This window comes from Nerophis ophidion, linkage group LG08 (genome assembly GCF_033978795.1).
Source record: "Nerophis ophidion isolate RoL-2023_Sa linkage group LG08, RoL_Noph_v1.0, whole genome shotgun sequence".
Classification (NCBI taxonomy): Eukaryota; Metazoa; Chordata; class Actinopteri; order Syngnathiformes; family Syngnathidae; genus Nerophis; species Nerophis ophidion.
The window spans coordinates 26,813,786-26,832,059 of NC_084618.1; the positions used below are offsets into that span (position 1 = coordinate 26,813,786).

At 40.1% G+C, this 18,274-nt stretch overlaps 1 protein-coding gene across 2 annotated transcripts in view; it reads right to left on the reverse strand.

Annotated features, from left to right (window-relative positions):
* The window catches only part of skap1 (src kinase associated phosphoprotein 1), a 187,246-nt gene that overhangs the window by 60,988 nt on the left and 107,984 nt on the right, over positions 1-18,274 (reverse strand). For both annotated transcript variants that reach the window (XM_061908132.1, XM_061908133.1), the window contains one exon: positions 9,064-9,252. In XM_061908132.1, coding sequence (XP_061764116.1) covers positions 9,064-9,252 — 189 coding nt within the window. The remainder of the gene's footprint in view (positions 1-9,063; positions 9,253-18,274) is intronic.

The following is an 18,274-nucleotide window of genomic DNA, read 5'->3' on the forward strand; positions in this document are numbered from 1 at the left end:
TTTTTATTTTTGCTGCTCAATATAAATTGCATACATATACACATATACATACACACACACACATATATATATATATATATACACATACATATACACAAATACATATATACATACATATACACATATATATATATATATATATATGTATACATATACACATATATATATATACACACATACATATATATACATATATACAGTATATATATATATATATATATATATATATATATATATATATATATATATATATATATATATATATATATATAACAACATGAGGGAGGTCTGGGAAGGTGTGAAAACCATCACAGGCCACAAGACAAAGACCAGAGCTGTTGTGGGGACAATAGAGAGGGCCAATGAGATGAATAACTTCTTCAACCGGTTTAACCAGCCCGTGTCCTCTCCATCCCCCACTCCCCATCACAGCCACCCCCTCTTCTGCTCCCCTCAACGAACCTCCCCCCCAGCCATGGCAGCACCCCCGTCCACCACCTCTACGCAGACATTAGTCATCTCTGCGGAGCAGGTCAGAGGTCAACTGAGGAAGCTACAGCCAAGGAAAGCAGCAGGCCCAGACAAGCTGGGCCCCCGACTCCTGAAGACCTGTGCTGCAGAACTGGGTGAACCACTTCAAAGGATCTTCAACCTCAGCCTGCAGCTGGGAAGAGTGCCCACCCTCTGGAAGACGTCATGCATCGTTCCAGTTCCCAAAAAGAACTGCCCCAGTGAGCTGAACGACTACAGACCACTGGCTCTCACTTCTCATCTAATGAAGAGATTGGAGCGGCTCTTTCTCAGCCTCCTCAGACCACAGGTGCAACATGCCCAGGACAGCCTGCAGTTTGCGTACCAGGCAGGTGTTGGTGTGGAGGATGCTATCCTTTACCTGCTGCATCGAGCCCACTCACACCTGGATGAGGGAAATGGCACTGTGAGGATCCTGTTCCTGGACTTCTCGAGTGCCTTTAATATGCAAAACAATAACAGTGCAATACGTTTTCATAACATGGTAACTCCTGCCTACTTTGACTTGTTATATTCTTATTTTACTGTTATATTTTTATTCCCATCGTTGCTTTTTAGTTTTTATTCTCATTGTAATATTTCTCTTTTTTGTTTCCATTTAAACCCCCATTATTTACTTTGTACTTTTATTTAAATTGATCTCAACTCTGTACACTGCTGCTGGAATTTTAATTTTCCTGAAGGAACTCTCCTGAAGGAATCAATAAAGTACTATCTATCTATCTATCTACATAAATATATATATATATATCTATATATATACATACAGACACACATATAGATACACATCCATAAATACATACATACATATATATATACATATATAAATATATATTTATACACATACATACATACACACATATATATTGAATAGAATAGAATATAATAGAGTTTTATTGTCATTATTGCAATGAACAGGTTCAAAGAACAACAAAATTGGAGCAGCTCCTCCTAAGGTGCATATACAATATGTGCATATACAACAATTTTATATATATACATATACAGTATATATATACACATATATAAAAATATATACACATACATACATACACACACATATATATATAAAAATATACATACACATACATACATACACAAACATATATATATATACACATTATATATACAAACACGCATATATATATATATATATATATATATATATATATATATATATATATATACATATATATATCATACAAATCATCAAATCACATTTTTAATGTATATGGTTTTTAAATGCTTATTTGTATTTGACTTTATTAAATGTTTGGGTAGAATTTTATTCAACAAAACCATTTTTTACATACATACATACATTCATACTTATATATATCTGTACATATATATATATATATATACCGTATATATAGTGTATGTATATATATATATATGTACATACATATATATATACCGTATATATAGTGTATGTATATATATATATATATATATATATATATATATATATATATATATATATATATATATATATATATGTTTATATACATTTTATAAATTATCAAATCAAATTGTTAATGTTTATGGTTTATAATTGCTTATTTGTATTTGACTTTATTAAATGTTTGGGTAGAATTTTATTCAAGCATTTTTCTTTTAAGTGATACAAAAATGTAATAGAGCTGTTTGTCTATTTTATGGAGGAATGTAGTTAATAAAAAAGTATTGGAATTTGAATTCGTTTGAATCGAATCGATACCCATAAGAATTGAATCAAATCATTTGGTGCCCCAAGATTCACAGCCCTAGTGGTTACTGTGCAAAAATAAGCCGCAAAACATCACAACTTTAGTGCAAATGTCTGCGGAGTATGAAATTTTAAAATGTAACAATTAAAAACACTGCATAACCACCGAGCCCCTATAAGAATATGTATTTTTGTTCATAAGGAATGGAAATTAAAAAGTCTAATGGTAAACTAAGAGCTTCTATCAGTCATGATGTACACTTTTACATCAACGGAACGAATGAAAATTGAGCTGTAAAGAGCTGACATGGCTAAAAAACAAAAAGAACCTCGATAATAACATTTGCTAATGTGACTCCATTTAAGAAGAAAAAAATAAATAAAATGGACCCGGAGTCTATCTGAGATTCATCTGAATGTCGCACGAGACGATTGCTATTCTTCCAGCAAAGTGCCTTCCACGCGACGATCAATACGTTCCAATGAGGAAGAGGCCGTGTGTACGGCCACGCCTCATTGGCTGAGGGGAGGAGAGGGGGGCGTGGCAGCCTGCAGGCTGAGCTGGGACACGGTGATACTGTCGTCGGTCACAAACATCCATCGTCTGCACTCGACGTCTGACAGCCACGCCAGAACTAGGCAACACTATCCAGCTGCCAGCAAGCTGCACCTCTGTTTCCAGGAAGATGGGGGGTAGGGCGCACGACACACACACACACACACACACACACACACACACACACACACACACACACACACACACACACACACACACACACACACACACACACACACACACACACACACACACACACACACACACACACACAGGGTGTCATGGCCTTACTGGTCTGTAAAAAGACTGAATGTTCCCCAAATCTGCTTGTGAAGGAGTTCATGTCACCAATGACAACATTCAACACACATGCCAAGAGACTGCATATCTGAAGTATGTAGTGTGACTACTGCCACCTGCTGGCCAGGAGACTACAATCTGCAAATAGACGAGCACGACTGAGCGTGCTCGCGTCCATCAGCACATAGCCCCACCTCCTCATCTTTACCGCAAACTGAAGATCCCACATCAGCTGCTGCGACGCAGACAACGAAAGTTTAGGGGTGTCCCGATCCGATACTGATATCAGTAAAAATGTCCTCCAACGAGCCGAAAGGTCAATCATTCAGTTTATTTGTATAGCCCTTGATCACAAGAGTCTCAAAGGGCTGCACAAGCCACAACATACTTGCCAACCTTGAGACCTTAGATGCGTTGGGTGGGTGTGGGGGGGTGGTGTACCATGTGTGTATATATACTGATATATACCGTATTTCCTTGAACAGCCTGCCTTGAATTGCTGCCGGGTAAAACTCGCAGTCCAAATTAGTAAGCAAAAGCTTATTTTTACCGCCGGGTCAAATTTGTGATGTCACAAGTGACTCTAATCCCTAGCTTCATTTTTAAAATAGCGGAGAAGGTTTTTTTGCCTTTACTTTGTGTAAACTAGGGCTCTTGTTCCACAGCCATACAGATCACACTAATGGTTGTGATATAAAACAACTTCAACACTCCTACCAATACGCGCCACACTCCGCGAACCCACATTAAACGATGACAAACACACTTCTGGAGAACATCGGCCTTGCAACACACCACAAACGCAACACAACACCTACCCAAAATGCAATGCATCCACGACTCCTGGCTACACCGTCCATACACCCGCTGCCACCACTGATTCATCATTATTTTTGGAGCAATGGCAGGGTTTAAAAAAAATACACTAAAGGTCTTGGGGATTCAAAAAGTCACCTCTTGTAAAAGTGTTAATTATTATTTGTCACGGCGCGGATTCGAACTCACTTTTCCCTGGCAGCTCGAAACCTCTGCTGGCAGCGCGCTTGGACACACCCCTGCTTGAGCTAGACGCAGCACGCCCACGCAGCGACAAGGCTGCAGGCAATTGCTCATCAGCGCACTTGGCCCTGATGAGAGGGAGCGGCATAAAAGCCAGCGGAACCAAGACATCTTCGCCAGAACGTAGCCAATCTCCCCGAGTAAGCATCACGTCTGGCACCCCTCCCTCGTTCCTTGCTCGCCTTCTTTGTGCTCTTCTTCGTTCCCGTTTTGATGTCCTTTCTGTCTTCCACAGTGTCTTCCCTGTTGCTTGTGATCGTATCTCGCCTCACAACCTCCTTCCGGATCTGTGCTTGCCTCCCTCTATCCTCGACCCTGGCTTTGCCATGAACATCGTTGCCTCTCTCCAGCCCCGGACTGCTTGCCTCCCTGCTGACTGCCTCTTTGCCTTCTCCCTTGGATTCGGCGAAAGATTCATTCAACACGCACCGACAACATCCTCTGGTAAAACTCACATTGTTAATTCCACACATCGTCTGCACTCATTCACTTGTGGTAGCATACACACCCCAAACATTCATCAAAGGTTTAAAGGGGAACATTATCACCAGACCTATGTAAGCGTCAATATATACCTTGATGTTGCAGAAAAAAGACTATATATTTTCTAAATGGGTGAATTTTGGCGAATTAAACCCCTTTTATTATTCGCTCTCGGAGCACATAAGTAATCAATCCGCCATTTTCTCAAACACATTACAAACACAGAGTCAAATCAGCTGTTATTTTCCGTTTTTTCGACTGTTTTCCGTACCTTGGAGACATCATGCCTCGTCGGTGTGTTGTCGGAGGGTGTAACAACACGATCAGGGACGGATTCAAGATGATTTACGTGGAGTGTGCACCGATTAGCATGGCATGCTAATCGATGCTAACATGCTATTTAGGCTAGCTGTATGTACTGTATGTACGGCGATGCTATCGACAGACATGGCACAGAGAAACGTGTGGATATCCTGCGACACTCAAAGTGGATGCATTTCCAACGATAAAGTCAACAAAATCACAAAGGTGAGTTTTGTTGATGTTATTGACTTATGTGCTAATCAGACATATTTGGTTGCAGCATGACTGCCATCTAATCGCTGCTAACATGCTATTTAGGCTAGCTGTATGTACATTTGTAGCTATATTTGCATCCAGCCTTTCCGTCCACCCACATTTAATGCCAAACAAACACTTACCAATCGACAGATTTAAGTTGCTCCAGTGGTCAAAAGATGCAATCGTTGGTTAGAAGGTGATCGCCGAATAGTTTCAATAGCTATTTGCTCAATAGCTTCAGTTTCTTTTTCAATTTCGTTTTCGCTATCTGCCTCCACACTCCAAGCATCCGTTTCAATACATGCGTAATCTGTTGAATCGCTTACGACGCTGAAATCCGAGTCTGAATCCGAGCTAATGTCGCTATATCTTGCTGTGCTATCCGCCATGTTTGTTGGTATTGGCATCACTAGATGACGTCACAGGAAAATGGACGGTGGATTTACAGATAAAGAAAATCAGGCACTTTAAAGCCTTTTTTTGGGATATTCCATGATGGGTAAAATTTTGAAAAAAACTTTGAAAAATTAAATAAAAGCCACTGTGAACTGATTTTTATTGGTTTTAACCCTTCTGAAATTGTGATAATGTTCCCCTTTAAATAAACCTGGTAAATTGCAGTTCGGTTTTGGTGTCGTCTCCGTCCCTTTGACACATACATAACATTATTGTTATTTACGTTCAATGCTTGAATTTCTACATCAGCTTAAGATCTATCCAGCAATGAGAAGCTTTTTTTTGGTTTGTTTTATGCTTTATGTCAAAGAAAACCTTGGTTTCAATTTGGAAAACACAAATAATGCAATATTTTCCCCAAAACACATTTCAAAGTGAGATATTTTATGTGATTGCAGCCTTGAACATGTCAATTCATGACAGCATTGATTTTGATTCATTATTATTTTTAAACAATGACAGGTAAAATATAGCAGTTTTGTGATATTAGTGTCAACGGTTCAACGTTTTCTCGTTACATTTCACCTGTTTGCTCTTTCAATATGACATGTATGTATATATATATATATATATATATATATATATATATATATATATATATATACAAAGACATGATGTTTAGCTCTAATGCCGCAAGCTTAATGCTAACATACAATGGACGGGCTAAAAAAACATACTTTTTTGAAGGTGTGCACTGCAAAAACTGGAATCTAAGTAAGATTTAATATCTCAAATAAGGGTGATATTTGTTTATTTTCTGTCTGATAAGAGAATTCTTCTCACTCAGCAGATTTTATGTTAGAGTGTTTTACTTGTTTTAAGTGTTTTGGTCCTAAATTATCTCAGGAAGATACTAAATCTTGTTGCTAAGATTTTATGACCTATATTGAGTAAAACATGCTTGAAACTAGAACATCAACTGTTGCAAAGCTGTGTCATCAACACTCACAAGTATAAAACTACTTTTTTAAAAGTAATTATTTCTTATTTTAAGCATGTTGCTTTTTATTTTTATTCTTATTGTAATATTTTTCTATTTTGTTTCGATTTATACCCCCATTATTTACTTTTTAAATTTGATCTCAATTCTGTACACTGCAGCTGGAATTTTAATTTTCCTGAGGGAACTCTCCTGAAAGAATCATCCATACATCCATTTTCTATCGTTTGTCCCGTTTAGTTGCGGGGGGTCACTGGAGCCTATCTCAGCTGCATTCGGGCAGAAGGTAAAGTGCATCCTGGACAAGTCGCCGCCTCATCGCAGGGCCAACACAGATAGACAGACAATATTCACACTCACATTCACACACTAGGGCCAATTTAGTGTTGCCAATCAACCTATCCCCAAGTGCATGTCTTTGGAGGTGGGAGGAAGCCAGAGTACCCGGAGGGAACCCACGCAGTCACGGGAGAACCTGCAAACTCCACACAGAAAAATCCGGAGCCCGGAATAGAACCCAGGACAACTCAAGACCTTTGTATTGTGAGGCACATGCACTATCCAAGGGGTCCGGAACCTTTTTGGCTGAGAGAGCCAAGAATCCAAATATTTTAAAATGTATTTCCGTAAGAGCCATATAATATATTTTTCAACACTGAACACAACTAAACGCGTGCATTTTTAAGTAAGACCAACATTTATAGAGTATATTAGGTCTCTTATTCTTTGTAATAACATTGTTATTCTGAAGCTAACAGTGGAGGGAGCGTGGCCTGCGGGCCTGCAGTGAAGCGGGGTGTTGCCAGGACCGGCCTCGAAATCAGCGACAGGTGCGTAAATGGCCCACCTGGACCGTTTTTATCTAATCACCTGCCACTCTGTTTATAAGCAGCAGCCAGGAGGAGAGACGAGGTAGGGGCTGGAGCCAGAGAGCGAGCGAGAACGAAAGAGAAAAAGACAATTGCTGGAAAGAAAAGACATATTGAAAAATAAAAAAATATTGTAACCCTGAAACAGGCTCTCATGTCGGTGCTTGGTGGTCTGAAGAACCCCCAGCAGGGCAAACCCTAAACTAACCAATAATAAATAAATCACTTCTTTCCCTTAATGCAAAATAATGTTCTTGAACATTATTTTTAACACTTTGATTTCCAAGTGGAATTATTCATTACTTATTGTGTTAAGCAGATTTATCCGAGAGCCAGATGCAGTCATCAAAAGAGCCATAGGTTCCGTACCCCTGCACTAACCACTGTGACACCGTGCTGCCCCCTGAAGGAATCAATAAAGTTCTATCTATCTATATGTGTAAAAAAAAGAATCATGACTTCGACACAATTGTGTCTCATAATTAAAACAGATGACAGCCAAATGGACTTTGCTGTTTTATTTTCAATGAAACAACACACGTACTCATACAGTAGTACATTTGTTATTAGTTTAAAAATATACTTATTTTAAGGTATTTTGGGTTCATTGAGGTTAGCTAATTTTACTTGATTTGGAAACTCTTGACAAGCCAAATTTTCTTGTTCTATTGGCAGATAATTTTGCTTAGTCCAATTAAAATACCCCTATTTTTTTTTTTCTTCCTTGTTTTTGAACACTGACTTTTTGCAGCGTGGCGGCATTTTTCTTGCTTACATGTAGGTGAAACCCTGTCTTTTATTCCACTTATTTTGTTTATTTTAGTAATAGCATTTTGGAAATTGCCGGGGGCCGTGAAGAAGTGCCCTCAGCCCGCACTTTAGACACCCTTGACGTAGGATGTTGCAGCATTTGTTGTGTGGATTTGTTTTGCGTGTGAACGAGCGGTGTCACAAATACACGTTGAGGAGAAAGTAATGAGCGCGTGGAGGCTCTGCGAAAGCCAAGCAAGGGGCGGAGTGATTGATCAGTGACGGGGTGAGAACGTGAAGGAAAGAGGCCGTCATTCGATCCGCCATCTGTGGTCAGGCGCTGTGCCTCCTCCCAGATGGCTTTGAACGGCGGCGTGACAGTTTGAAGACTGATCAGCCTCTCAGCGGCCATTTTGGCAAAGGTAATGTACTCGCTGAGTGAAACTGAATCTTGATGTATCTTATTTAATAGAACCGCTGATGGACGACAACCCTGAGGAGATCGGATCGCGCCTTTTGTGCTTATCGGGGTCCGGTTAGCCCCCCCCTGACACGTGGGTGTGCATGCCCTGATTGTGGACTGGCAGGGACGCTCTCTATCAAATCCCCAAATGTATCCCAGACGTGAAATGACGAGCTGCAGAACTATTTAAAGCCATCATTACTTCAACTAAATTGCAGTTGCTAGGCAACTTTATCCAAAAGTCTTCTTTGTGGATTGAAATGTGAGGCTATTTGTTGCCAGGCAACGATGGCTAATTGGGCGTGTGGTGACGGAGGATTAGGCACAGTCTAGCTGACTGTCAGGAGCAGGAAGTAGTTCTTAGTGAGGTTGACCACACCCCCGTACCTGGCAGGACCTCGTAGATGTAGCCTTCATCGCCCTCGTCCTCCCCCTGCCACCTTCCTACATCTGGGGCCGCGGGCCAGGGCGGACCCGAGTGGCTGACGCCGTCGATGTCATCGTAGGTCCCCTCTTCGTCGCCACTTCCATAATCCTCCTCGTCCTCATCGAAAGGAATGGTGCTGGAGCTGAGATCTGAGTGGACAAGTGTTGACGTGGAAGTCAAATTAGTTGTGACCTGGTGAGAAAATGGCAAAATGATGATCGTACAAAAATCTAACTATCCATCCATCCATCCATCTTCTTCCGCTTAACCAAGGTGGGGTTGCGGGGGTAGCAACCTAAGCAGGGAAGCCCAGATTTCCCTCTCCCCAGCCACTTCGTCTAACTCAGGGGTAGGGAACCTATGGCTCTAGAGCCAGATCCGGCTCTTTTGATGACTGCATCTGGCTCTCAGATTAATCTTAGCTGACATTGCTTAACACGATAAGTAATAAATAATTCCGCTGGTAATCACAGTGTTAAAAATAACGTTCAAATTACAAAACATTCTCATGCATTTTAATCCAACCATCTATTTTCTTTCGCACCTGTTCAAGAAGTCGCATTATTGGTAAGAAGTGATATATATTTATTATTGGTTAGCTTTAATAACAATGTTATTAAAAAGAATAAGAGACTTATTATACCATATTTTTTGGACTATAAGTCACAGTTTTTTTCATAGTTTGGCCAGGGGTGCGACTTATACTCATGAGCAACTTATGTGTGAAATTATTAACACATTACCGTAAAATATCAAATAATATTATTTAGCTCATTCACGTAAGAGACTAGATGTATAAGATTTCATGGGATTTATCGATTAGGAGTGACAGATTGTTTGGTAAACGTATAGCATGTTCTATATGTTATAGTTATTTGAATCACTCTTACCATAATATGTTACGTTAACATACCAGGCACCTTCTCAGTTGGTTATTTATGCGTCATATAACGTACACTTATTCAGCCTGTTGTTCACTATTCTCTATTTATTTTAAATTGCCCTTCAAATGTCTATTCTTGGTGTTGGGTTTTATCAAATAAATGTCCCCAAAAAATGCGATTTATACTCCAGTGCGACTTATATATGTTTTTTTCCTTCTTTATTATGCATTTTCGGATGGTGCGATTTATACACCGGAGCGACTTATACTCCGAAAAATACGGTACTCTAAAAATGTTGGTCTTAAAAATGCACACATTTAGTTGTATTCAGTGTTAAAAAATATTATATGGCTCTCACAGAAATACATTTTGAAATATTTGGCTTCCATGGCTCTCTCACCCAAATTGGTTCCCGACCCCTGGTCTAGCTCTTCCCGGGGGATCCCGAGGCGTTCCCAGGCCAGCCGGGAGACATAGTCTTCCCAACGTGTCCTGGGTCTTCCCCGTGGCCTCCCACCGGTTGGACGTGCCCTAAACACCTCCCTAGGGAGGCGTTCAGGTGGCATCCTGACCAGATGCCCGAACCACTTCATCTGTCTCCTCTCGATGTGGAGGAGCAGCGGCTTTACTTTGAGTTCCCTCCGGATGGCAGAGCTTCTTACCCTATCTCTAAGGGAGAGCCCCGCCACACGGTGGAGGAAACTCATTTCGGCCGCTTTAACCCGTGATCTTATCCTTTCGGTCATGACCCAAAGCTCATGACCATAGGTGAGGATGGGAACGTAGATCGACCGGTAAATTGAGAGCATTGCCTTCCGGCTCAGCTCCTTCTTCACCACAACGGATCGGTACAACGTCCGCATTACTGAAGACGCCGCACCGATCCGCCTGTCGATCTCACGATCCACTCTTCCCCCACTTGTGAACAAGACTCCTAGGTACTTGAACTCCTCCACTTGGGGCAGGGTCTCCTCCCCAACCCAGAGATGGCACTCCACCCTTTTCCGGGAGAGAACCATAGAGTCAGATTTGGAGGTGCTGATTCTCATTCCGACCGCTTCACACTCGGCTGCGAACCGATCCAATCAAACTAATGTTTGCTAAAAGCGCCTTTCAAACAAACATCTGTTTGGTTAACGCTCAATTAGTGCCAAAAGTTTTGTGCTTGAAAATAACTGAAAAATTACATTTTGATGTTGATTTAAAAAAATGCACCAGCATGTTCAAAATGAAAGTAAGTGCAAGCAATATTTTTAGGTTGAATATTGAGGCTGTTAATCTTTGGTCACCATAAGATTCAATTTTATTCTTGGGGGTAACAATTCGCTTCAGAATCGATTCTCGAGTCAAAATCAATACTTTTTAATAACATTGGGTGCCAGTTCTATGATTAACTACATACCTCCATAAAACAGCTCTGATAAATGTTTGTATTACGGTATTTTTCGGAGTATAAGTCGCACCTGCCGAAAATGCATAATAAAGAAGGAAAAAACCTATATAAGTCGCACAGGAGTATAAGCACCATTTTTTGGGGAAATGTATGTAATAAAACCCAACACCAAGAATAAACATTTGAAAGGCAATTTTAAATAAATAAAGAATAGTGAACAACAGGCTGAATAAGTGTACGTTATATGACGCATAAATAACCAAATGAGAAGGTGCCTGGTATGTTAACGTAACATATTATGGTAAGAGTCATTCAAATAACTATAACGTATAGAACATCGCTAAATCCCATGAAATCTTATACGTCTAGTCTCTTACATAAATGAGCTAAATAATATTATTTTATATTTTACGGTAATCTGTTAATAATTTCACACATAAGTCGCTCCTGAGTATAAGTCGCACCCCCGGCCAAACTATGGAAAAAACTGCGGCTTATAGTCCGAAAAATACGGTACTTAAAAGAAAACTGGTTTTGTTTAATCAAATTCTACCCAAACATTTAATAAAGTCAAATACAAATAAGGCAACAGGAGAAGTATCCAACACTTCTCTTTTCTAAAGTAAAAAATCTGTACAGCAGATATCAATCATCTGATTTGTCTGAGTGGTGGACAAGACATCTTTTTGAAAAGATAAACATAAAAAAAAAAAAATAAAAAAAAAAGATTTTTTTTTTTTTAATCGATTCAGAACCGTAACAAATAAGAATAGTGATTAATTTAAAAATGAAAAAAAATGTTGACACCCCTTTTGAATACACAGAGAAACATCGAGCTACGGATCCTTGTGTTGGTGAACTTTTCGGTTTTCGAACATTTAGATCGCGTCAATTAGGTCTCTTTGTGCGAACTTGAGGTGGGGGAAATAATCGATTTTTAGATGCATCGCAATTCTGACATGGACGATTACAAAATCGATTAGTAAACGTCAATAATCGATAATCAATATACTTATCGTAAATAAAGTTATGCAGACAGTCGTAAAATTTGGCTGACTGCAGTGAGCCACCTCACCAGGTCCTTTATTTCAGGGCACTTACATTTCAGTTGTGCACACATTTCCTACTAATTTAATAAATATGAGAATTAATTTAACTGTTTTTATTACAAATGCACTGTTTTTAAACATTGCAAGTTATAAACAGATATTTAGTGAAAGCAAAATAAATGTCAAACTGCATTAATGTACATGAATTAAAGATTTATCAATAATCGATTTGTAATCAAATCGCAGCTCCTGAATCGTAATCGAATCGTGAAGTGCCCAAAGATTCTCACCTCTAGTACAAATGCTTCATTCGTTCATTTTGTGTCCCGCTGGCAGCCATTTTGTGCTTGCTCGTATTGAGGAGTTTGACAAAGCAAGCTTCGTGGCACAGCAAGTTTTTAGTTGTGATGAATGGGACTTTACTGGAAGAAGATGCCAAAAGCAGACTTAATTCACGGCAGAGGAGAAGACACACACACGACCCCTCCCCGCCACAACCTCTCATCACCCCCCTCGGTCTGCTTCTTTCTCTCCTTTAGCTGCTCGTTTGCTGATGTTAACATAAGTGGATTTTTCTTTTTAATGTCAAGGATTTTTGTGATTTCTGATTGTTTGTGAGGGCACCAAATAGATTTCTGAGTGTGTGTTGGCAGAGCAGCGCATAGGACAAATGAGCTTGTCATTGTTGTTGGTTTGTCTTGTTAATAAAGAGAAAGGATCCATCACCTCCTTGTTATGTTTGATGTACAATACTGAATAGCACTTTATATTGCATTCAAAGTCTACAAACCTTCACTAAAATATGGACTTTTGTTGAGGCTGGAACACGTTATTCATATTTATATTGTTTCTTAGGTGGAATTTTGCTTCACTATATGAACGTTTGGATTTACGAACCCTGTTTAAGAACCAGTTAAGTTAAAAGATGGAGGTTCCACTGTAATAATGATTCACTCTGCTAATTCTTTTTGAAAAACATTTTATTTTAATTTATCACTTTCACAGCATCGGTTGTTTAGTTTATTGTCAATTTTTTACTGTTTCAGATCCAAATCTTTTTTTTCCCCATTTAAATTATCAGCCCAAGTAGCAAAAAAGGGATGAATCATCCTCTATCAGGTTGCCTTCAGGGAACGTAGGAACTAATAAAATCATACGCAAAACTTCATGCAGGCTACACCAGCGGTCTCCAATCACTGGATCAGCGACGCAATTATTTTATTAGAAAAATAACACACTGTTAGAAAGTCCACATACATTTTTTTTGTTTGTTGTTTCGTTTCACAGTACTTTGTTGAGCGTTCACTTTTAAGTTTCATTTAGCCATCCTTGAGGAGAAAAGACGCTCATTATGCACTAGCAATTTGATCCGATTCCAATTCCTGAAGTGACGATTGGATTCAGAATCGATTCTCAATTCAAAACGATTCTCGATTCAAACCGATTCTCGCAATGTATTATTTGGTATAGTAATTTGAATTAAACTTTTTCAAAACATGGTACAGGCATACTTGCCAACACTCCCGAGTTTTCCGGGAGACTCCCGAATTTCAGTGCCCCTCCCGAATATCTCCAGGGGCAACCATTCTCCCGAATTTCTCCCTATTTTCACCCGGACAACAATATTGGGGGCGTGCCTTAAAAACACTGCCTTTGGCATCCTTTATAACCTGTCGTCACGTCCGCTTTTCCTCCGTACATTCAGCGTGTCGGCCCGGTCACATAATATTTGCGGCTTTTCACATACGTCAGCAAATGCAATCCATACTTGGTCAACAGCCATACAGGTCACACTGAGGGTGGCCGTATAAACAACATTAACACTGTTAAAAATATGCGCCACACTGAGAACCCACACCAAACAAGAATGACAAACACATTTCGGTAGAACATTCGCACAGTGACACAACAGAACAAATACCCAGAACCCCTTGCAGCACTAACTCTTCCGGTACGCTGCAATTTGCACACCCGCTACCACCAAACCCCACCCCCACCCACCTCAACCAATCTCCCGGAGGTCTCAAGGTTGGCAAGTATGGGTACAGGTTGGAAAAGATCGCGATCCTGGGATTGAACCCAAGACTGCAGGACCTTCGTATTGTGAGGCAGACGCACTAACCCCTCTGCCACCGTGAAGCCCTGGGAGAACTATGGACGATAAAAATGAAAAGACTTACTGTGACGTGAAAAGCACAAATGAATAGAAAGAAGTGGGCAATCAGGTATCAAGGGTGGGTAGAAGGTGATGTCGCCAGGCTGACTGCCTGGCAACTACAGGCTTAAATAGTGCTGTGATTATTGACAGGCGCGTGAGTCCAAACAAATGAGCCAGGTGAAACTAATGGTTGTCATGGAAACTAAAATAAACCAGGGTGCGCAGAAACAGGAACTAATGGAGTCAAAAACAAAACAGAACATAACTTAACAGAACATGATCACAAAGACATGACAACTTGAGTGGATTTATTTTGGAAAACCTTGTTACATAGTTTAATACATCCAGCGGGGCATCCCAACAAAATTAGGCATAATAATGTGTTCATTACACGACTGTATGTATCGGTATCGGTTGATATCGGAATCGGTAATTAAGAGTTGGACAATATCGGACTATCGGCAAAAAAAATACATTATCGGACATCTCTAACAAAATATAAACCAAAAGTTGGAATTTGAAAATAAAAATATTTGAATATGAAATACGAAGACCTGAGACAGAAAAAAACACACGATTGAAACAATAACAAATGAGATTTGAATCTGAAAACAACAAAGGGTCAAATAATATTCAACTGATGCATTTTTCAAAACGAAAAATCTCGATTATTTTATTTGTAAAGTTAAATTTTTAAGTACAAAGCTTGCTCAATATGTTTCCCAGACGCATGAATGATTTGTCAATGCTTTCAATTCGGATGCAGTCTTTCATACGACGCGCTCGGGGCTCTGCCCTCTTTCCCTACCCGCCACCCGTAATTCATTAAAAGTGGCAAAAAGTGCTGAGGATGGAGGGCCGCCGCCTGTTCGGAGGACGGCGATCCATCATCGCCGACGCTGCTTTTTGTGGTAGAGAGGAAGTAAGACAAACTGCAGAGTGTCCGTTACTTCCCGCAAGCGGCCGGCCCGGCCCGAGCCCGTTATAGACAGGGCACGGCGGCCCGCTCAGATGGACGAGCGGCCTCATTACAGGCGACGGGGCCACTGCAACACGAGGTATCAGGTCGGAACAGAAATCAATGTCACAGGAGGATAACCAGAACAGCTACAAATCAATTTCCTGTAAGCTGGAATTCAGTAGGAGGGTCAGTGGAGGAGGGGGGGAGATGTGGGGGTCTACATAATACATAATAAGGCCACATGACAATAAAGTTATGTCCCTGTTTTTCATTTGATACTCCATTGACAAGACAAAGTTCCTCAACAAGAGCAGCATTTCACCCTAAAACGCCAGACGTATCATAAGTGATACATACGCTTTAAAATGGTAAATGGGTTGTGTCAAGGCTAGGACTTTGGTGAGGTTTTTTTTCCCGTGGTGCAAAACGACTGGATCGGACACGATGTGAAGGTAATGACATTTTTTAATTATACTATAAACCGGAACAAACAAAATGCGCTCACAGCGAAGGTACAAAACTTGGCTAAGAAAACAAAAAATATTTCTATAACGTGAAACTATGGCATGAATAACGAAAACTTACTTGGAACGAGAAAAGAGCATGAAAAAGCGCAGCATGGATAACAAGGGTGTGTAGAGGGTGATGTCGCCAGGCTGACTGCCTGGCAACTACAGGCTTAAATAGCGACGTGGTGATTGACAACAGGTGCATGAGTCCAAGTGAAACAGGTGCTTGACATAAGGGCAGGTGAAAACTAATGGGTTGTCATGGAAACAAAACAATGGAGTGAAAAAACAGGAACTAATGGAGTCTTGAAGTAACATAACACAACTAAACAAAACATGATCACAAAGACAGGACAGGTTGTACTTGTAAAGCGCTTTTTTACCTTTTTTTTTTTTTTTTTTAAGGAATTCAAAGCGCTTTGACACTATTTCCACATTCCCCCATTCATACACACACTGATGGCGGGAGCTGCCATGCAAGGTGCTAACCAAGGCCCATCAGGAGCAAGGGTGAAGTGTCTTGCTCAATGACACAACGGACGTGACTAGGATGGTAGAAGGTGGGGATTGAATCAATAACCCTCAGATTGCTGGCACGGCCACTCTCCCAACTTTGCCACGCCGTCCCCTTTAGAGCCCTCTCCATTTACAGCCTCATTATTTTTCACTAAAACACCTGACGTATCAGATCACATGCATGCTTTACATGTATAATCCACATGAGGGCAGTAATGGGCGTATTAGAGATGTATTATTCCAGTCATCCTGCAAGATTGCCACAAAGAAGAAACAAGAGACACCTGATTTCGAACAGAAACTTTACCAAATTTCAAAGGGATAAGGTAAGAAAAAAATATTTTTTTACTCACACATCAGTATGAACAGTTAATGTGAAATGTCTTAAAATTTTATAAAATATGTTGTAGTTAAAAATGTGTGTATCAAATTTGAAACATCAGGTATTAAAGGTAATCCATCCATCCATTTTCTACCGCTTGTCCCTTTTGGGGTGGCAGGGGGTGCTGGAGCTTATCTCAGCTGCATTCGGGCGGAAGGCAGGGTACTCCCTGGACACATCGCCACCTCATCAAATTTAGTGTTGCCAATCAACCTATCCTCAGGTGCATTCTTTTGGAGGTGGGAGGAAGCCGGAGTACCCGGAGGGAACCCACGCAGTCACGGGGAAAACATGCAAACTCCACACAGAAAGATCCCGAGCCTGGGATTGAACCCAGGACTACTCAGGACCTTCGTATTGTGAGGCACATGCACTAACCCCTGTTTCACCGTGCTGCCCGTATTAAAGGTAATGTAACTCTAAATTTGTAAATTGGCATTTCATTGCATTTCCTGCTTTATAAATACTACCGTGCATCAAAGTATTTAGATGTTTTTAATAAATATGTTTACATTACACATTTTAATATATTTGGAAGTAAAATATTCATATCCGATTTGCTGTATTTGTGGTGATCACTAGGTGTGTGTTGCAATAACTAATTATTTTTATGAGGTAAAAAAAAAATCAGTTACATGAAAAAATAATGATGTTGACTTTTTGTATGTTTTTTAGATGGCAAATAATTACAAGATTGAAGGTGCTTTGAAAATGATGAAATGTGAATTAAAGTGATCTGCAGCACTGGGGGAAGATGATGATGACAAATGTTTTTGTCATGTCTGATGATCATGTTTTTGTTTGCCCATGTGCTGTTTATTTTTTGGACACTCAGTTCCTAATTTTGCACTTCCTTGTTTGTTTTGTTTTGTTTCCATGACTACCCATTCGTTTTCACCTGTACTCATGTCTCGCATCTGTTTTCACTGACCATGTCACTGCTATTGAAGCCGGTCTGTTTCTGTTCTCCGTCCTGGCAACATAACTTTCTACCACCCTCGATACCTCTACTCACGTCATGCCATGTTACCTCCACTCTGCTTCATGTCATGTTTCACAGTTCCATGCCAAGTAAGTTTTTGTTTATAGTTCATAGTTTTTGCCTTTGTGCAAGTCTTCGTTTTCATTTGTCAAGTTTGTTCTCCGCCATTGTGCGTGCCTTTTGTTTGCTTTTTTTTTGTAGTTATAGTGTCAAAATAAAAAGAGATCTTTACCTTCACGCCGTGTCCACTCCATTCTTATGCACCTCGGGAAAAAAATCCACGCCCAAGTCCGAGTCGTGACAGTTTTTATGTCCGGAAATAACCTGAGAGATATTT